This window comes from Megalopta genalis, chromosome 3 (assembly GCF_051020955.1).
Source record: "Megalopta genalis isolate 19385.01 chromosome 3, iyMegGena1_principal, whole genome shotgun sequence".
Taxonomy (NCBI): Eukaryota; Metazoa; Arthropoda; class Insecta; order Hymenoptera; family Halictidae; genus Megalopta; species Megalopta genalis.
Window position 1 is genome coordinate 10,609,625 of NC_135015.1, and position 20,962 is coordinate 10,630,586.

At 34.0% G+C, this 20,962-nt stretch overlaps 2 protein-coding genes across 2 annotated transcripts; one reads left to right on the plus strand and one right to left on the minus strand.

Moving 5' to 3' along the window:
* Positions 1-4,106: 4,106 nt before the first annotated feature.
* Positions 4,107-7,679, plus strand: LOC117229679 (glutathione synthetase). The gene is made up of 11 exons (XM_076520039.1): positions 4,107-4,355; positions 4,486-4,669; positions 4,737-4,812; positions 5,606-5,730; positions 5,811-5,853; positions 5,923-5,996; positions 6,059-6,223; positions 6,596-6,749; positions 6,811-6,918; positions 7,051-7,340; positions 7,418-7,679. Exons 1-11 carry the CDS (start codon positions 4,256-4,258, stop codon positions 7,542-7,544), a joined length of 1,446 nt encoding a protein of 481 aa, XP_076376154.1. The 5' UTR covers positions 4,107-4,255; the 3' UTR covers positions 7,545-7,679.
* LOC117229674 (Putative vitellogenin receptor yl) lies at positions 7,582-19,139 on the minus strand. The gene is made up of 32 exons (XM_033486303.2): positions 19,032-19,139; positions 18,390-18,456; positions 18,186-18,310; positions 17,957-18,094; positions 17,744-17,855; positions 17,504-17,653; positions 17,314-17,430; positions 17,084-17,209; positions 16,629-16,856; positions 15,559-15,730; positions 15,232-15,433; positions 14,950-15,141; positions 14,745-14,865; positions 14,546-14,686; positions 14,053-14,305; positions 13,780-13,982; positions 13,556-13,708; positions 13,339-13,466; positions 13,123-13,253; positions 12,788-12,993; positions 12,407-12,582; positions 12,088-12,332; positions 11,690-11,997; positions 11,340-11,576; positions 10,900-11,049; positions 10,483-10,628; positions 9,767-9,858; positions 9,375-9,612; positions 8,785-8,962; positions 8,334-8,640; positions 8,062-8,182; positions 7,582-7,972 (listed from the first exon to the last, which is right to left on the minus strand). Exons 2-32 carry the CDS (start codon positions 18,451-18,453, stop codon positions 7,850-7,852), a joined length of 5,283 nt encoding a protein of 1,760 aa, XP_033342194.2. The 5' UTR covers positions 18,454-18,456; positions 19,032-19,139; the 3' UTR covers positions 7,582-7,849.
* Positions 19,140-20,962: the final 1,823 nt, after the last annotated feature.

The window sequence follows — 20,962 nt, forward strand, 5'->3', positions numbered from 1 at the left end:
AGGGTACACCCCCCCCCCCCCCACACCCCAATGACTTTGACGATCGACATTATTGGAAGAGCTGTCTTGAAACACGTCTGATTCCACCATTAGTCAAGTCCCGACTGATTGAGCTTTGACATTCAGCCGAGCGAGCACGAAGGGTACACCCCTCCCCTCCCCCCCCCCAATGACTTTGACGATCGACATTATTGGAAGAGCTGTCTTGAAACACGTCTGATGCCACCATTAGTCAAGTCCCGACTGATTGAGCTTTGACTTTGAGCCGAGCGAGCACGAAGGGTACACCCCCCCGCCCCCCACTGACTTTGACGATCGACATTATTGGAAGAGCTGTCTTGAAACACGTCTGATTCCACCATTAGTCAAGTCCCGACTGATTGAGCTTTGACTTTGAGCCGAGCGAGCACGAAGGGTACACCCCCCCGCCCCCCACTGACTTTGACGATCGACATTATTGGAAGAGCTGTCTTGAAACACGTCTGATTCCACCATTAGTCAAGTCCCGACTGATTGAGCTTTGACATTCAGCCGAGCGAGCACGAAGAGTACACCCCCCCCCCAATGACTTTGACGATCGACATTATTGGAAGAGCTGTCTTGAAACACGTCTGATTCCACCATTAGTCAAGTCCCAACTGATTGAGCTTTGACATTCAGTCGAGCGAGCACGAAGGGTACACCCCCCCTCCACCCACTGACTTTGACGATCGACGATCGCGCGATCGACGGCGATCGATAATATTGATAATCTCGATTATTTCCAATGATTTAATATTTGCGGTAATTTATTTTGCAATAGTACTATCCGGTGCCCGAGAGATTATTTCATCACTTAAATTGTTCGTGAAAAGTATCAACGAGGTTTAATTAACAAGAGAACAACGGTTGCACAAATCGGTCGATGAGTTATTAAAGTTTCATTTTCCTTTAAAATTATATTACATCTTAATTCTTAACCATTTAATTTATTATAATTACACGCACTAATTTTCCTTTAAAATTATATTATATCTTAATCCTTAACGATTTAATTTATTATAATTATACTTTTGGAAGAGCTTACTTGAAAGACGTCTAATTCCACCATTAGTCAAGTCCCGACTAATTGAGCTTTGACTTTGAGCCGCGCGAGGACGAAGGGTACCCCCGCCACTGATTTTGATGATCGACGATCGTGCGACTGCGCGATCGACAGCGATCGACGGCGATCGACGGCAATCGACGGCGATCGATAATTTCAATAATTTCGATTATTTCCAATTGTTTAATATTCGCAATAATTTATTTTGCAATAATGCTATCCGGTACTCAAAAAATTATTTAATCGTTTAAATTGTTCATGAAAAGTACCGACGTAGTTTAATTAACAAGAGACTTGTATAAATCGATCGAATTGTTTAAGTTATTATACCGAATCGCTTTCGTTAATTAATTTATTTTTTCTCTCTTCTTAATATTTGAAATAATTCTGCTTGTTAGAAGTATGTTTAAGAAGCACACTGTGGCTTTAATTTGCTCGCGAAGATAAGTGATAGAGTCAGGAGTACGAAGTAATTTCTCGAGCACGAGTGTTTCGCGAAATTGTTGCAGTTGACCAGTTTCGTTAACAAATTAATTGCTTCTCGATGTTTAATATTAACGATAATTCTTCTTGCTAATGATGTTATTAAGTAAATCCCGTGGCTATTTCGTCGTATCATTTTGCGTCGGAACACACAACGCGTTGGCAATTCTTGCGACGCTAACACAACCCCGTTGGTCATTTCGTCTCGCAACGTATCTACGAACGTAGATACTGCAACGCAATTCTTTCGTCGCAACGCTAATTCAACGAACAGAAATCCTAAAGGTTACTTCAATTTCCAAAAAGAACAAATCTGCAAATTTTGAAAGACCTAAGAAAATTGGCAAGTCATTGGCAAGTCGCGAACTATTTGCACATCCTTAGCCTTCTCTTATAACTACTCGACACTGCAATTTAAATAAGATTGCGACTATTTCGCTCGCAAAGCTAATTTCAATTTCTGTTCATAATTAACTATAGCAACGCGTGATCAATTTGCAAAACAATAGCAAACCGCGGATGTGTCCATCCGAGCTGTTGCAGCATGAGCGCCAGAAAAGTCGGAAGGTATACTACTGCAACGCGATTGTGTTGTCGTAACGCTAATTCAATGAACAGAGATGTAAAAGTGTGAGTGGACTTTAATGATCTTCAAAATTTTCTTATTTGGAGCGCGATCGTATTTATTCGCAACGCTATGTTTGACGCTTCTTCCATGTCGAACCAAATGAAATCGCGATTATTTCAATGCTAATGATAATTGCGATGGTTTAATAATGTAGTGATAGTAGTGTAGCAGCCATTCTGCTGCAACTACGCGCCCGCCTAGAGAAACTTTCAATTTTGTAGCGGTATACGGCCGGCGACGGTAATAACAATTAGAGGATTCGCTTACAGAGGCCAAGGACGAAGTAATAAACTTTCCCTGGCCGTTGCAAGTCGAAAATGATGTTGCTGAAAAATAATTACCGGCCGCCCACCGCTGCAGGGCTACCTGCCGCGGGTCAGTTCGAACAGTGCGGTCACGTCGAGTATCGGTTAAATTATAAGTTCGTATATTATTATAATTGAGGGCACGAGATTGGTCGTTAGCGAGAGTCGTCTTTCCGAATACGGAACATTTAGAATACACAACCCCCTCAGTAGGTTTTGGAAACTATTCTATTTATTACTAAACAGTGACGTACACAAAATGCAATACGAAAAGACAGTAAAGCAGTATACAATAATTTTCGTAATCGCACGCCAATGTCCTAAATTGTAATCATATTCGTGGACGTGACCATAAATTGCGACGGAAAGAAGAGGTAGAAATCGCGCGTAATGAAACATTGCTGTAGTCTGAAAATGCTCTGTTCCGAAAACAACTCTCAGACAACCAGCCATTCTCGGAATTTCCACTCAAGATCAGTGATGTCCAATGGTGTTAGGGATTCTGCACGGAATTTACTCCAAGTGGTGGAGTGAAGACCTCACAAATGGGATTGGAAGATTTTAATGGATAGCCAATGGAATCCATTGGCATCATCCAATTCTATTTGTGAGGTCTTCCCTCCACACAACTTTATAGCACATTCTTATTTTTATTATAAATTTGAATATATTATAATTTCTCTTATGAATTATATAAATTAATTTCTCCCAAAATTCTCCGATGCCACGCTATGCTCCCCCATACATGGACGATCGCACTCTTATTTTTCTTGAAGAAGCTCGTAAAGCGGTCATCCTGTAAGAGCCCTGGACCGAGCATAAAATTCTCATTCTGGTGAAGGGGGTATCTGCTCAGGTATGCAGGCGGAATCGACATGTTACAAAGGCCATAATAAAAAAAATTTTTTTACAGTAGACTTTACTATATTTATTCCAAAATAGTTGATAATAATAACACATGTGGGGAACAATTTATAAAATTAACTCGATATAAACGTGAATAATAATTACATACATATACGGGCACATCTAAATGCATATGGGTATACACACATGCATATGTACAACACGTCACATATTGTAGCTAAATCTGGAATCTATAAGCAAGCTTGTACAAAAATAGTGATCCCTCCAACACCGCGTACGTAACCCCTTCCGCCGCGAACGTGACTTCTGACACTAGTACTTTAGTTTGTGCACCGCCACTCTATTCTTAGTCCGTATTTCATGACCGTATCATATGTTAAACAGTGATATCTAAGTTTTTGCAAGACTCTCCGGCCGCAGCGCGCTCCGTTAGCGAAAATAGGAGTAGAAATTGCTTTTCCTTGATTGGCTGCCTATTCAATGGTTGCAAATGCTAAGGGAGGTAGAAAAATCGTGCCAAACCTGAGATACAGCAATGAGACCTACTCCTGAACACTTTTCTTATTCTCTAAGCTGGCACGCACATCCTCTCTATTTTACTGCGCTTCCTATCCGCGGTGAATCCTGTCTCAGCAGTGATTCGTCAGTCAATCAGAGCAAAGAAAATTTCTATGTCCAACCTCGCTAACGGATCAAGCTGCGGCCTGAAAGTGTGCAGGAGTATGTTTCAACTACTGTATTACTGTCACGTTACTATCAATCACTATCACGTGATTATCTTGTGATAATGGTCTCACATGATCATTGTCAATAACTGAAAATTATAAAAAGTCCTTCGTCATTAAGTATTCTTTAGTATTGCATGTGATGTGTTAAATTTTTGCAGCTATGGACGTTTCACGTTTACAACCTTGCATTCAATTGCAACTTTCAAATGAGGAATTTCAAACTGTCATAGATAAGGCTAAAGATTGGGCACTGATGCACGGTATTATATTATGAATAAATTAAATAAGACTGAAATTATTTACCAAGTTGTACTAGTAAAGTTGTGCGATGACATATTTCATCAATATGACGGTTTCATATAATTGATACAATTTTATTTTTGTTTACAGGTATTAGTATGAGATCCAAAGAATCATTTAATAAAAATCAAGTACAGGTTTTACCATTTACATTACTACCTTCAGTTTTCCCTAGAAAGAATTTTGAGAAAGCAAAAAATATACAAATATTATTAAATGAACTTATACATAGAGTTGCACATAATCATACTTATATTGTCGATAGTTTGAAAAGGTATGCAAAATTGAAATAAAATTCTTCTTTATCCATGTCTAAGAAATTATATTGGTTATTTTTTTAGTACAATTAATGCAGATTCATTTACTGCAAAATTATTTGAAATTTATGAAATCGTACATAAAGAAGGATATAGTCAGGTAAAGCAATACATAATTCATTTAATATTATTATTAATATCTCTTTATTTCAGCCTTACAACTTGGGTTACAATTTCTCTAACATAATATAATATAATAAGATAATGAAAGAAAAGAATGAGTGAAATAAAATAGCTATGTAAAAGATAACTATTTTATTTCTACCCATCATAAATTTATTATCATCATATTATGTGCTCCTTAAAGCCAAGCAACTTTAACCAGGAATCGTTTTTACTATTGTTAATGACAAATAAGTTATCTAGGTGACCTGTTTTAAATGCTTCACTCTGTATACAGGGCGAGTCCTATAACTTGCATACCCTAAGCAACTTTTATGCACCTAATTAAAAAGGTTTAAATCCAAAATTGTAGACTTTAAAGGGAGCAGATGGTGTCGTATTCACCTTTTTTGTACTTAGTGTAGTTTTCGAAATTTCAAGGTCGACTTCCTCATTTTAAATAGAAAGGTACATTTTTCTCATTGTAGATCGAAAAAATATTAAGTTTTAAACAGAGAAGTCTAAACCTATGAGTTTGTTAGGCTGAACATATGTTTATACTTTTTTACTTAAAATTTAATATTCTTGCGATCTATAATGAGAAATATGTAGCTTTCTATTTAAAAAGAAGAAGGAAAATACTCTACAACTTTTGTATTTAACATTTCCTAATCAGATGCGTAATTTAGAAGTTATTTGGGATGTGCAAATTATATAACTCACTCTGTGGAAGTTATTTAAGGCTGCTATTTATTATCATTTTCAAATACAATAATATATTTCTTTTATAGAATATAAGCATTGGTTTGCTGCGATCAGATTACATGTTACATGAGAATGACATCAAACAGGTTGAACTAAATACTATTGCAAGTAGCTTTGGTGGTATAGCTACAGTTACTACACAATATCATAAGTAAACTTGTTAAACAAATCTATATTGTAGCTAAGAAATATTTCAATACTATTTCTTCACATAATTCTCACATTTTGTAGGTACATCTTATCGGAATTGGGACATTCAGACAAAATAGAAAATGTAAATATGTTCATTATTATGCGCTTATACTTTATACAATATGAAATAAAAAGATTTCATTATTTTTAGGTTCCAGAAAATAATCCTATAACAGGTCTTTGCACAGGATTAACATATGCATGGAAACTATATAATAACAAACAGCAAGTACTTTGTTGTACATAATACAAATTAATAATAATGTAATTAATATTTTTCATTTTAGATCAGTGATATTATTTATCGTTGAAGACATTACTTATAATATATGTGATCAGAGATTTCATGAATTTGAAATTCGTAAACTCAATCCAGAAATTAAAGTAATTCGACGGAGTTTACGAGATTTAGTACCTGAAACAAAGCTCAATTCTGACAAAGAATTACTAGTGTATGTCTATGTTTAAGTATCTCATATATTTTCTTCTTTTAATTTTTTAAATTTTTACCTTTAAACTTTTCAAATTTTATATCACATGGTTATAGAAATTTAGTGAACAAGAAATAGAAATAAAGCAGAACTTTGAAATAATGTGAATTTTGAAGTTCTTTCATATACTATTTGCAATAAAGTTCAAGATAAATATATTTTACTAATGATTTCATAATAAAAATCATGTAGACAAATTTGATTACAAGAAACATAAGAAAAATAGTTGTAAACAAGTTATATGAAACAAACAAATAATTATTCATTATTTATATATTGTTATATCTTTTTTTGTATTAGGTAAAGAAGGTAACTAATTTTAATATCTTTTAGTGGCAATGAAATAGTTTCTGTAGTTTATTTTCGTTCTGGTTATCAAGTTGAAGCTTATCCCACAGAACAAGAATGGTCAATTAGATTATTGATAGAACGTTCACGGGCAATAAAATGTCCATCTATACAGTATCATTTAGCGGGTACTAAAAAGGTATATCTATTATTAGTGTTAATATTTTCGATTGAATAATAACAGTAAGATCACTTTCCAGGTACAGCAATCTTTAACACATCCTAATGCACTAAATATGTTTTTAAAAGATAGTGATTCTATAAAACAAGTTCAAGAAGTATTTGCTGGTCTTTATTCTTTAGAATTTGTGAGTATACTAATAAAAAAATAACATTTCTGATTCTTTTAAAAGTTTATTAATATTTTAATATTTTTTATGAATTTTCTATTGCATAATTATTAAATTTTTATATTCACCTATATTGTTTGTGCAAAGTAGAATAATGAAGGAGATGCAATAATTGAAGAAGCTATGGCAAACCCTAAGAAATATGTTCTCAAACCACAAAGAGAAGGAGGTGGAAATAATATTTATAATGAAAATATAACATCAAAATTAGAACTTATGAAATCCTCAGAGGAAAGAACTGCTTGGATACTTATGGATCGTTTTTATCCTCCAACACAAAAGAATTATATTGTACGTGCCCAAAATGAGCCATTTGAACACAATGATTTTTCTTTCCTGGACGTTATACCAGAGCTTGGCATTTACGGCGTTGTTATAGGGTGATGATTTGTGCATTTTTGTAGTAATTTTTACGTATCAAGAAATATCAAATGATAATAAATATTTATTTTAACAGAGATCACGATCATGTGATATATAATGAACAAGTAGGTCATATTCTGAGAACTAAGCCATCAAATGAAAATGAAGGTGGCATAGCAGCAGGAATTGGTGCTATTGATGGTCCCTACCTTATTAGTTAACACAAATTATGCATGTGCAATACATAAAATAATGGAATTTAAAAATATAAAAAATTTTTATTTTAAATAACAAACATTGTATAACAAGTATTTATAAATATCTTATTAAAGTATTATTATCGCAATTCAATTAAAGTAGTATTATCATGTATTGTTCCTTAAAAATCACCGCAACTACATTTTTTATTTTTCAATATAGAAAATTTCTATAAATACATACATACATCCACCTGCATGTATAAAATTCGACTTGTATATCTTTGTGCATGTTGCATTTCATTTTAAAGTTTATATTAATTCACATTTTAATTTATCAAACGAGACTTTTGTTTATATGTTGAATGTTCAGTTTCTGAATCTGACTGGTCTGATTGTTCAATGTTTATTAGTTGATTTTCATCTTTCTCGATTAATTTGTTATCTTGCTTCTGAATAAAATAAGAACATAAATTAATGAAAGAACATTTTCTATCGCAATTGTATATACTTACGTTATAGTATGATACAGAACGCGTACCTTCGACATACTGATTACAGGATTTACATATTCGTGTTCTCCCGGTGGTAACGAAGATAAACCATTGAACGTTGTTGCGAACTTACTTTGCTCGTCATATGTAGAATTTTGAAAATAAATACTACAAAACACGAAATCATTTATTTAATATCAAACACTGATGCTAGTTACGAGATAAGAATAAAGTTCTACATTTAGTGTGTAATTTAGTAGAGTCGTTAATAGTTAGCAACTTTAATAACCAATTGAAAAAAAAAATTTGACTCATTTACCTGAGACCACATTTTTTTAAAGCGTTGGGTTTAATTTTTTGATAATAATAGTATCCAGACATAATGGCGACGCTCATAATAAGAGCCACAAGAACGATTATCACTCCAATTAATGCTCCGTTCTTTTGATGAATTTGTTCGCCTTTTTTGTCAACAACATCCGTTTCGAATTTGAATTTTGGATTTACGTCTTTTTCGCAAGTGCTGTTGAGGTTTCTCAAATGACCATCATGGCAAATACAGGAGGGAGTATTCCTACCCCGAACGCACATGTAGTCACACTTGTGATTTTCACAAGTATTTTTTACTATGTAATAGAAACACGAAACATAAATTAATTCTGATAATTTTGCATAAACATCGATGAGTAAATTGAATTTTTGTCATTACAGATTTGTGACGTTAGGATTGTTAGAGTGGCATAGATAATTATTTTAAATGGTATACATACCAGTAGGTTGTTTGGAAGTATGCAAAATTGTAAAATATTTGTCAATGTTGGAGTGGTCAAGAAAGATTGATGTACACGACTTATCATCATATAGTTTACATTTTTTTAATGTAGCAGTTGTTCCCATTAGCCAGTACAAATTATCTTCATATATATTGATGCTTGAGGTTTGATAAATCTGAAGAATCGTAGTCAATGTTAATTTTGTAAAACAGTTAATACGACCACATTAAACTATTAACATGAATTATTAGGTACAATAATAAATATTAAATAAACTATTAAACAGTAATCATAATAACTAGAACGCAATATTTAAAATGAAAACTTCGTTCAGCATATATAATAACAGAAACACTAAGTTGTTTCTGTAAATTTTTGAATTTACGATTATTGAGACTGCAAACATACATTTACGGAGAATTAATTCAATAAAGTTCTTTCTTTAGGTTCATATTATGATAAAAATCATTAAAAGCGTATAAATAAATATATTGTTGTTATTTTTATTAATTAATATAAAATATTTGCTTTTAATGCTTCGTAAATCTATTGTTAAGCAGCTAATTCATTCTGTTTTGTATACTTACATCAGTTTTTAAATATATCTCACGATCGGATCCGTCGAAGTTCGAAGATTCTATAGTTTTTAGTACAGTATCAGACCAGTATAATCTAGATCTCGTATGATCAATTACTATCGCAGAGACTATGCCAATATTACGATAGGCAATTGCTGTTACGTTAGAACCCATTGTATCGGATCGGTATATTTTACTAGTTGGTTTATCGAAGACCATCCAGTTGGTTTGACTCCAAAATAGCAACCTGTATCATAGTTTGGTTCAAATAGAATTCCAAAATATACGACGTGAGTAATATAATTATAATTATATATTTGTATTTTGGAAAGAATGCTTGAAGCAAATGTAATCGAATTTAATTGGAGTTACTCATGTAAAAAATAGTTTAATGTAGATACCCCTGTTTCGGATGAACAGCGATTGCCATCGCTCTATTTCGGTGTCCAATGGTGGCTAGTTTAGCACATTTTTGTTCTTCTAAATTGCATATCTAAAAATTTTTGTAAGAAATGTGAACAAATAGGGGAAAGTCAAACAGTGCCGAACAGTGTCCAAATAGTACCGTCCAAAGTTAGTCCTGTTCGTTTCCGTTAAATTGTAGTACTGAATTTAAATAAAATAGATAGATATAATTGCAACTTTGTAAATGCTTAATTTGTTTCGCAAAGTTTTTTGCACATTCACATACTATAATCTAAAATGTTTCTAAAATGTGGCCTAAAATGTGTTATGAAATAGAGATCACATTTTTAATGTGATAGACAAAGAAGATCATGAATGTGGTTTTGCAAATGCTTCTCGGATGTATTGATTGATTTAAGTATAAAATTTGTAAAGGGAATTCGATAAAAATCATTTATTATAACAATTAAATGTCATTTTTGCGAATTACTAATTGTTATTACCGAACTTCATAAAAATCGTTTCTGTTTTTTTACTAAATTTCATTTGTACTGAAGATTGATTTTCAGTTCATCATCGTTTTCAGTTCAAAATATTATGTAAAGAAAATTAGAGCGGTCGATACTGCTTGTCCTTCTCCTATATTTTTCATAATATTAGTTCAATTTAGAAACTTTGTGCAGGGTAAATGTGTAGTAAGTGTGTATGATACCTTAATGCTGTTCGCGTATTCCGTATCAATGAAATATACATTGTCAGTACTCCAATCAACAGCAAGAGCGCTTGGTCTGCCAATTCCGGCAACAGTTTTTCGGTTTCTGTTCTTCATATGTATTTTACTAATCATACCTACCACTTCTAATAAAAAGTAAAAACTGTTGTTAGCATTATGTTGTTATCATTGACGCGTTTTTCATAATTTTCACGTTATCAACAAACGTTTTCAACAATAGTTAATCAATCAGTTTCGAATCAACTAAACATTGCAATATTTAAAATTCTCAAAGAATAATTCTTTTATTGGAAGTAATGTCGATATAAGCTCAACAAACTACAATACTTTGACCTTTTAATGCCTTCATATTCAGAAATCTTAATTGGATTCACAGAAAAATAAAGAAATTCTTACCATTACTCCAGTAAACTGATTCCTCTTTTGCGTTCACGTCGATGCTAGATATTTCACTTAAGTCTTTATAGACGACTTCAATCGAATTTAAGTTTGCTGATAGTTTCCTAATAGTGTTATCAGCAACAGCAATTATTTCCATTTGTGGCCCTGTTATAATTCACAATTTAACAGGCGTTTTAATAAATCATTAATTGTATATTCTTTTCTTCTGGAACATGTTTCTAAGTACTAATTATAACACTTTAATGTACACATCGGATTTAAATCTAGTTACTGGCAGAATTGCATAATTATTATCATTTTCTGATCGTATACGTATATACGTTCTCAGAATGAAGATATTACAATTCTTGTCACTTTGTCGCGAAAAAAAGTGCACGTTAAAGCATTAATTAATAATAAGAACGCCGGTCAAGCAATTTAAACATAATTCTTACCAGCCACTTTACAAGATCTTTTATCGTTGCGAAGAACGAAGCCTTCGTGACAAGAACAAGTGAAAGAACCCTCGCTGTTGTGACAAATTTGTGAACAGACGTTCTGCTCGCATTCATTAATATCTTTACACGATAAATCATTATCAAATTGATAACCAGTTTGACAACTGCATACCGCACCTTGGGGTGTCTTATGACACATGGATATGCAAGGATTCTCGATCGTGCATGCAAGTGCTGCGAAAGCATATCATATATTGCATTTGAAAAAAGTTAATTCTAACATATGAGAAGAAACTCCAGCATCAGATATTCTCCTAGTGCTCTGACTTCTAAAAATGATTATTTACCGCATTTTCCATGTTCATCACTTTGATCCATACAATCTTCTCTTCCGTCGCAGACATTTTCAAAGGGCAGGCAAATCCCGTCAGAACATCGGAATTCTTTACACTTAGTATCGATGTTAGCCGTGGCCTTTCTCGCATTACTACCATCGCAGAACTTTTCGTCAGATCCGTCCCCACAATCGTCAGATTGGTCGCAGACCCAAGTTTGATCGATGCAATTTTTATTCTCGCAAACAAATTCTTCTTTTTGGCATCGAGCACAATTACGTTCGTCATCGTGTTTTGGGCACTCTGGCACTCCGTTGCATCTAGAATTGCATTTAATGATGAAACACAAAATATCATATAGAATGCAATTCGCCACGTGTAATTGACGTATGCCATACAAAACTACATACCTTGCTTCCCTGGGAAGACATATGTATGTGTTATAGCATCTGTATTCATCCGCAGTACAATTGACGATGTCAGTGTTGCTTTTTCCTGAGCAAGCGTACTCGTCACTGTCATCTTCGCAATCATTGATTGCGTTGCATTTTAAGGACATATCGATGCAACGACCATTGGCGCACTCAAACATTTCAGATGGGCATGAGTTTCTTTGACACATCTCGCTCTCGTCAGAACCATCTGGACAGTCGGTCTATTTATTTAACGGTTATTTATCTGTCGACTAGTGTGGTTGAAACGCTGCATTAAGAAAAATCGTCACCTCACCTCACCGTCACATTTCCATGTCTTAGGAATACACGGTCCACTTTCACAGGCGAAACTATCTACATCGCACACGTGCTGACCGCAATTTATTTCATCAGAATAATCAGTGCAATCGTTTTTCCCATCGCACACTGCGTACTTTGATATACAAGATCCTTCGTAACACTGATACTCGTCTAAAAATTATGAAAATCCGCGGTGAATGATATATATATATATATATATATATATATATATATATATATATATATATATATATATATATATCATTCACCGCGGATTTTATATATATATATATATATATATATATGTTCGACGTTTTAATCTCTGGGAGAATTTTATCTAGTTATGTCTGATAAAACCATCCAAATAAATATTTACTGTTGTTGCATTGCTTTTTGTCACAGTTTTCTTCGTCCGAGTGATCGCCGTCCGGACAGTCGTAGTGCAAATTACACCGTGATGTTATGTTTATGCATGCACCGCTTCTGCACAGGAACTGAGTGCTGTTTTTACACTTCGATGACTCGAATTCGCATGTACTCGGTTCATCTTCGCCGCTCGGACAATCTTTTTGGCCATCGCACCTAAGATTATTATAAATTGTACTTCACTATAACAGAGATTCGGTTTCTCTAAAACTTTAATCGCGAGTTCGTCATCGCGTAATCAAATATGTTGTATAAGAAACAGTTGTATTTTCAAACGATGCATACCTTTGATATAATTTTATGCACTTGTCATGTTCACCACATTTCATTTCATCTGGTTCGCACGCGGTTTGTGGGATGCACGTGCCATTGTTATTATCTCCAAACGGCATCATTTTAGGTGGACACGCGCAGATCTGTATGTTCATGCAAAGATATGGAAAATCAGAGTTGAATGATAAAATATAGAATATCGTGCAATTTAAACAATATCAGGCTTACACGTGAGTGAAGATCAGTGATCAGACAGACGTGGGAACAGTTACCATTGTTTTTATGACATGCGTGCTCTTTTACGTATGTTTTGTGCGAGCTAACTAGAAGTAATTCTTTCAGATGTTCTGGCACCTCTGTCGAAAAACAGAATAAGAATATTAAATAATGTTGATAATAACTTCGTCTCCTCCGTATCTAACTTTCTTGATTCTGTTCTACTTACGCAATGGGAGACTCTTTTGATACCGTTGCGCGCTGGTTTTACTGGACCAGTGTAACTGGTTTGAATTATACTGCGTCCAAAATATATAATCATCGAGAATAGCAAGGCTTACGGGTTCTGCTAATCCAGTACGAATGATGTGTGTCTCGAAATCTTAAAACAGAAGTTACGATACTAACATCTATCGTATCTAATTGCGCTTCAAACGTAGCATGATTACCAACCCTTAATCGCCGTACTGCCGATCCGACCTGTACCCTGATCGCTCCAAAACAGACGTTTTAAATCTCTATCATAACACAATGCTATTTTCGGTCCAAGCAAAGGTGTTTTGATACCTTGGACTGGTGTTCTGAGACCGATTCCGTGCATTTTCATTAAATCTATGCGATATTTCCCATTCACGCGGAAAACGACGAACATCACTCTATAATTTTAGTATCATAATGAATAAACACAAAATTATGTCTTTTCAGTGCTTTTAGTCGATTGATTACCCTTCTTCTGGCACGAGAGCAATAGCATGAGGCTCGTCTTGAAAATAGAAAACTGTTTTTTCATGGGTATTTAAACTGTAAACCTCGATGATCTTGTGATTTTTATCCGATAAATATAAATTATTCCCAATGTAGTCGACGTCCATTCCACTTAATAGTTTATTTCCTGTAGATGTTTCGGATGTCTCTGCCCCAGTAGTCACGTTGATATGATAAATCGTATCCGTTAACTGATCGTTCACGAACAGACCGTCTATACAATTTTTTAAATTGTCAGTATTGGGAATAAATAATCCACGGCGAGCATGTATAATTGTTACGGTACTTGTTAGCGGATACTAACGCACGAAAATAAAAAGTACATTTCATCATTAAATTAAGATTAATGTTTCTACTCTCAGTTTCAAAGGTGCTGTATATTTTATGCATATAAGTACTTTTACAATGGCTTTGATTAGAACGAATTCAACACTTATATAGCAGCCATACTTACCAGTTAGAGGATTATAAGTAACTGCGGTGACGTGTTTCAATATGGTGTTTGCGATCATTTTAGGTCTCCCTAATAATTCATGGTAATAGTTTATAAATACTTTTTTTGCCACGATAATAAGATGCATCTGCTTCTGAACCGCTAAAATTTTCGTCAGTTTTAGAATATATTGTTAACGTAGCTTTTATAAAGTACTTACCACGGCATGTGTGCTGATCTGAATTTAGTACCTTGTCTAATGAACAAGCACACGTGTACCCACTCTCTGAATTCAGTAGACATAATTGTGAACAAGGCTTTGAATTGCAAGGATTTCGAATCTATTGCATAAATATAAAGCATAAAACAATAAGTAACTTTTGTCATAAGATTGGTGTGCTAGCACAGAAAGACATAAAATTCACCTTAGGTTTCAAAACAGAATGATATATGTCCATTGCATAAACGACACTGTTCGCTTGCGCTAAAGTTTTCCAATCTTTACCAGTGAATTTATCACATGTTTCTATGGTTTTCGATGCCCTTTCACTCCAATAGATCTTATTTTCAAAGACTGCTATAGCCATAGGCATTTTTACTATATCTCTCAATATAGTCTGGAAATATGTGAATTATTCATGATGATCATTATTCATTGTTCATAATTATCAAGATTCCTTTACATAGCATTATAGAGGAATCCATACCCTGCGATCAGAACCGTCCAGACGGACTGTTTCAATTAATTTCAATTTGCTATCTATCCAGTACAATCTGTCATTTGCATAGTCAATAGCCAAACTGTTCGGCCACTCTAAGTTTTTCGAGACTATTGCACTGGTATTTTTTCCGTCCATGCTTGATTTCCATATATGTGAATCTGTGCCCCATTCCATCCAATACATAATGCTAACAAAAAGTAATTGTATAATCCATGATATACGCTTTTCATAAGGTATTCTTTTTCATTTGGGAAGAATGAAAAAAAGGCCAATCGTGTGAGAGGAAGTATACATTGCATTTGAGACACTCACCCACTCTTTGGTAATAGAGCTAGACCACGTGGTTTACCAGTTCTTTCAGTAATTATAATAGTACAATAAGAACCATCATTACTACAAACTCCAATATGCTTGAGATCACTGTCAGTGAAATATATGTTGTCTGTAATCCAATCGACTGCAATATCATCTGGACTGCTTAGACCTTAAAAGTATTAAGTATAAATGTAATGTAATATACAATGTAATTCTATGTAATATACAATGGCTCCAGAAAATCTTCCTACACTAAACTTTCGGTTTTCAACAAATTTTCGCTGCCTGAACTGCTTTAATTTCGTAAAAACGAGACGTACGATAATACACCTAGACTCATTTTAAAGCTTGAAGCCTGTACTTCTATAAGTCATCGTTTATATCTTCCTAACAGGCTTTTACATGATATGGCAGACGGAAAAGTGAAGGCATGGGTTTACTCGAAAATAATATAAATTGAAACGTTTCTAAAAACATTAGAAATAAAGATAGAATAAATCGACAATAGATTTAAAGATTGAAGCTTCTCCTTTACAGCGAGCCCACAAAATTAAGGTGTTTTAGTCGTTTTATGAAACAGAAACGGGAAACATGTTCGATAAAGCCCTCGCGTTTCTCCGTATTATTGTCAAGTTGGCAAGACACGTTATATTTAAAGCTCAATAAAGTGATTAAAAAAATCGCACACCAAAGTTTAAGGGGTCGTATTAAAGAGAAAGCTTTCGTCGTTGGATCTATGCTAGAATCAGAGTCACAAGCAAAATTTTCAAATGGATTTACAGCTGTTCCAATCCGTAAGATTTTCAAGAAAGAGCATGTCTTCAGGTTTCCCACTTGCTACATTATACACATATAGACATGTTACGTGAAAATGAACGACACATAGAAAAACTAGAAGCTTGAAGCTCTAAGATGAGTTCAGGTTTATTAGTGTACCGCTTTTTTGTACGAAATTGTAATAGTCTAAATATCGAGAATTTGTTAAAAATCGAATGTAAGCAGACTCCCCGAAGCCACTGAATATAAAAGTTATAATAATAATTTCATGTTGAAGTTATATTATTTACCAGATGTTACAATGACCATCTTTTGAAAACCATCGTCTGAACTTCTAACAATTACTTCATTTCCATTTTGAATGTCAGACCAATACAAATTATTAGCATCTAAAGAAATCGCTACAGCATGTTGCAAGTCTTGCACTATTGAATAATACACCTTAGAAGTAAGGGAGAAACCACGGATTTCAGACTTTGTAGAAAATATCAACGAAGCTTCTCCAGCAGTTCCTCCAGCTGCAAACAATAAACTGTAGCTTGAATCACTAATTTACCAATCATACAACATATGAATTATTCTCGATTTTTTGTGCATTAACTTATATACTGTTTGAGAACTTTATGCAAGAATAATGTACTATGCAACAACAGTCTCAATTGTGGCAACTAATTACGAATTAGATCGAAAAAAGGAGTTTTTCTAATTCGAATAATTTATATATACATATATATAATTCTAGTACCATCAGCTTTGCAGCTTTTCATATCACTATCCAAATTATAGTTATATTTGCAAGCGCATGTGTAGGAGCCTGGAGTATTAAAACACATTTGATCGCATGCGCCAAAACGTTCACATTCATTTACATCTGTAAAGTAATATATACACATATATACATATAAGATCTATGTCTATCTGTAGAATTTTTGTGTAAAATATAAAAATGTAAGATGTAAACGTTTTAACTTTTACCTGTACATGTTCGATTGTTAAATAATTTATAGCCCGATCTACATGAACATTGAGCACCCTGAGGCGTTCTTCTGCATAAATGTGAACATTTCGCTGTTAGCTTGCACGATGTATCAGCTGGAAGATAGATACTTTAATGTCTAATGACATTGCTTCTTCTCTTTACTCTTTATCTTTGATAAGAGCTTACCCTTTTTACACCCGTCAATATTTTCGTCGGAATCGTCACCGCAATCATCCTTTTCGTTGCAAGTTGCATTCAAAAAGATGCATCTTTGATTTTTGCATAAGTATCGGTCGAGTTCGTGATTACATTTGTCGCTTGGTACCGGTCTATTTCCTGTAAAGAATAAAATATACCGCAGATATATTGAAGTCAATTCGATATTGCCGACAACTGACTAAAATGTAACAGCGATGTAAAAGTTACCGCAATTCTTTTCGTCGCTAATATCAGGACAATCTGCAACACCATCGCAGACCCACTCGTTCCTTATGCAATAACCATCGTTACATCGAAAATGAATGTTACTGCATTTCAACTGTTACGATCGACAAAGGGCACAAATATTGAACGATTCTTTAAACTGTTGTATAGTATTATTGAACAATCTGAATGAAAGATTTCAGTAAATCATCTTACGTCGTTCACGCAGTTTGTATATTCGTCGCTGTTGTCGTCGCAGTCGGGTTTAGCATTACAAAACTTTTCGATCGGTATACAAGATTTATCAGCACATTGAAATTCATCGGAACTGCATTGAATCGCGTAGGTGGTAGGCTAACGTGAAAATAGGAAACATAAATAAATTGTGACATACACATTAAATAAATTCATTGAGATGTAACGCGCGCGGTGTTTTCTTATTTACTTTATAGTCCTGGCAATTTTTTTCATCGGTGAGATCTTTACAGTCCTGCGCTCCATCGCACATAAATGAGGATGACAAACAACGGTTGTCGCATGAGAAGAATTCCGGTGTCTTGCAATATATACCTTCGGATACGAAAATGTAAACAAATTTGAAAGTCCGCTAAGGCTAATCTAACGATCGAATGGGATATAATCGAATTACCTGCTGAGTCGATGCGATTGTATAGAAGATTCAGGGCAAGAAGGATGAACAAATTCCGACACATAATCTATAGGAAACCCATTGAATCGATTAATATTTGAGGCTGTTCGATTGAAACGGCGCGTGTTGAAATTATTTACAAGTGATTTTCGTTCGAAGGATATACATAGTTTTCTACGATTTCGTATTTCGATCAAAGAGTAGAGAAGATATTGAATAATCGTTAAAATGAAGTCGAAGATATTCTAAAATCAGATTTTGATATTTGTTCCGTTCTCACAAGACAAATTATCCATTTAACGCTAAACGTGCCAAACGTACCAACGTCGATCAAATGTTTTCTTCACTGAAATTACAGAATTGTTTACCTAAGAAGACTTTTCACTTACGGAACTATTAGATATATTTTTTTATTCGAACTTTATCATCAGAAAAATTTGCAAGAGACCTGGATAAATTTCCATCTGTAATTTTGATAAAGCACTTTTCGGCGGCACGTTTTGCGTAAAAACAGAATGGAATTTTTAAAATAAAGAGACTGCTTTAATCAAATATAATGTTCTGCATACGTATTTCTTGCGTACATTTAAGAAGAAATGGCATAAGAAGAAAATTATTCGGCACGTTTTGATATACACTTACTGAGATAGTTAACACCACTGCTAGCACGCTCCGTGGTGCCCCTGCGACTGTGATGAAAAGGCTCTGCAAGTTGATGGAAGGAAATCGACTTATAAAAGAAACTGTTGTCATGAGTATATATGGTGGTCCTACCGGTGAGGTATCGCAGCAATTTGTTCAACGGATTTTGGAGTTAAATAGAGGTATCATAAATAAATAAATAATATATATATATATAAATATATATATAAATAAATATATAAATAAAAATATATGAATAATGAATAATTATATATATATATATATATATATATATATATATATATATATATATATATATAATCAAATAAAGGCGACACATCGATATAGCTAACATCTTTAGAATTAATTAATAAACAAAATATACAATACATTTCAGTATTCAATGTAAAAATTTAATTTATTTATGAACGATGACAAAACTTTACCGTAACAATTATCAGTATATCTAACTAAGTTTATACACTTGCGTTGATAGCGATTGATACAACCATATTTCTAGGTAGAATGTTTTAAACGAACGAAACGATTATAACACAATAATTCTTGATATTTCCATCATCATTATAATTAATTTGCAAATTTATACACTGGTAATATGTGGTTACAAAAATCGTATATTGCATAAGGAACGATTATTGGACCACGTAATCGCATCTATAGTTCAATCTTTCGTGATTATCGCAAACACCGCAAGATATTAATGGCAATGTACAGTTTTGCCACAAGAAATGTATACAAAGGACGTGTAAATATCAGCGATTATGTTAGTCATCTTTCGGTAAGATAAATACGAATTCGTTTCATATGTAAGAAATGATGTGACTGTTGTTATTACGTTACAAATACAAACTTAGTTCGAGATCGTGATACTTTCTTATATTATTTGTTTAATGTAAACAGTAGTACACAATGTACCGCTAAAAGATTATTACATGATCGACGAAACTAATAATACTAACTTAATAATGTAGTTAATAATCTGCATATATTTTTGGACAACATTTTGTTCAGACGTAATATACAAATAAAGTCGATAATATCGTATCATATTCATTAAGAAAGAACAGCGCATGAACTTAGAAATTAAAAGGTGTGAAACTGTAGTCGTTACTTAAATATTATGTACCGAATAACGTAAATATTTCAGTAGCAATCGAACCGATTGTTGCGGTTAAGTAGGGTAGCGTTTACGATCATAAATATGTAAACATATATAGTTGGTTTTTTTGGTCTCGTTAGAAATCAAAGGTACAAGTCTAAAGGAACGACGAGAAGTTGGATTTTTTATTAGTTCGTGGCGTTTATTGTTATCATAGTCATTAAATATCTGTCTATAGTTGATTGCGGGATTTTTGAGTGGGAAGTTTCAGATATCTTGAACGCAATTTAAATACGAATTTCGTGTTTCATCCACCAAATTGCGACTTATGTCCTCGTCAGTTCGACGACCGGATGATCTCCACGATCAAAATTTCCTTTACGAAATCGATCAGACCATTTTCTGCTCGCACGGGATGAAAACACACTTTCCTCGTAAACGACGCAAATATTGTTTGCGGCAACCGTTGCTGTATGTGAAAATGTATGCGCGATTAATTCTTCAAATACGGAATACTTGTCATTCTCTAACTTTTCCTCTCGAATGCCTCCTCTAGACTGAACTCTCAGCATTCAACCCTCAGCCGGCGGACGCTGCGCCGGGTCTTTATGACCGAGTGTTCTTGCGGAACCAACGCAACTGAAATTCCGCCATGAGCCGTGGCTGGTTGACCAGTCGCCTTTCGAAGGTTAAAGTATTTACTTCCGGTCACTTATCACTCTGTACTTATAAAACACACCACGAAACGTATAATCGGCAACCGTATTCATGTCGGCAGAGCAGGGAATAAACTGTAAAACGCCCCGAATAA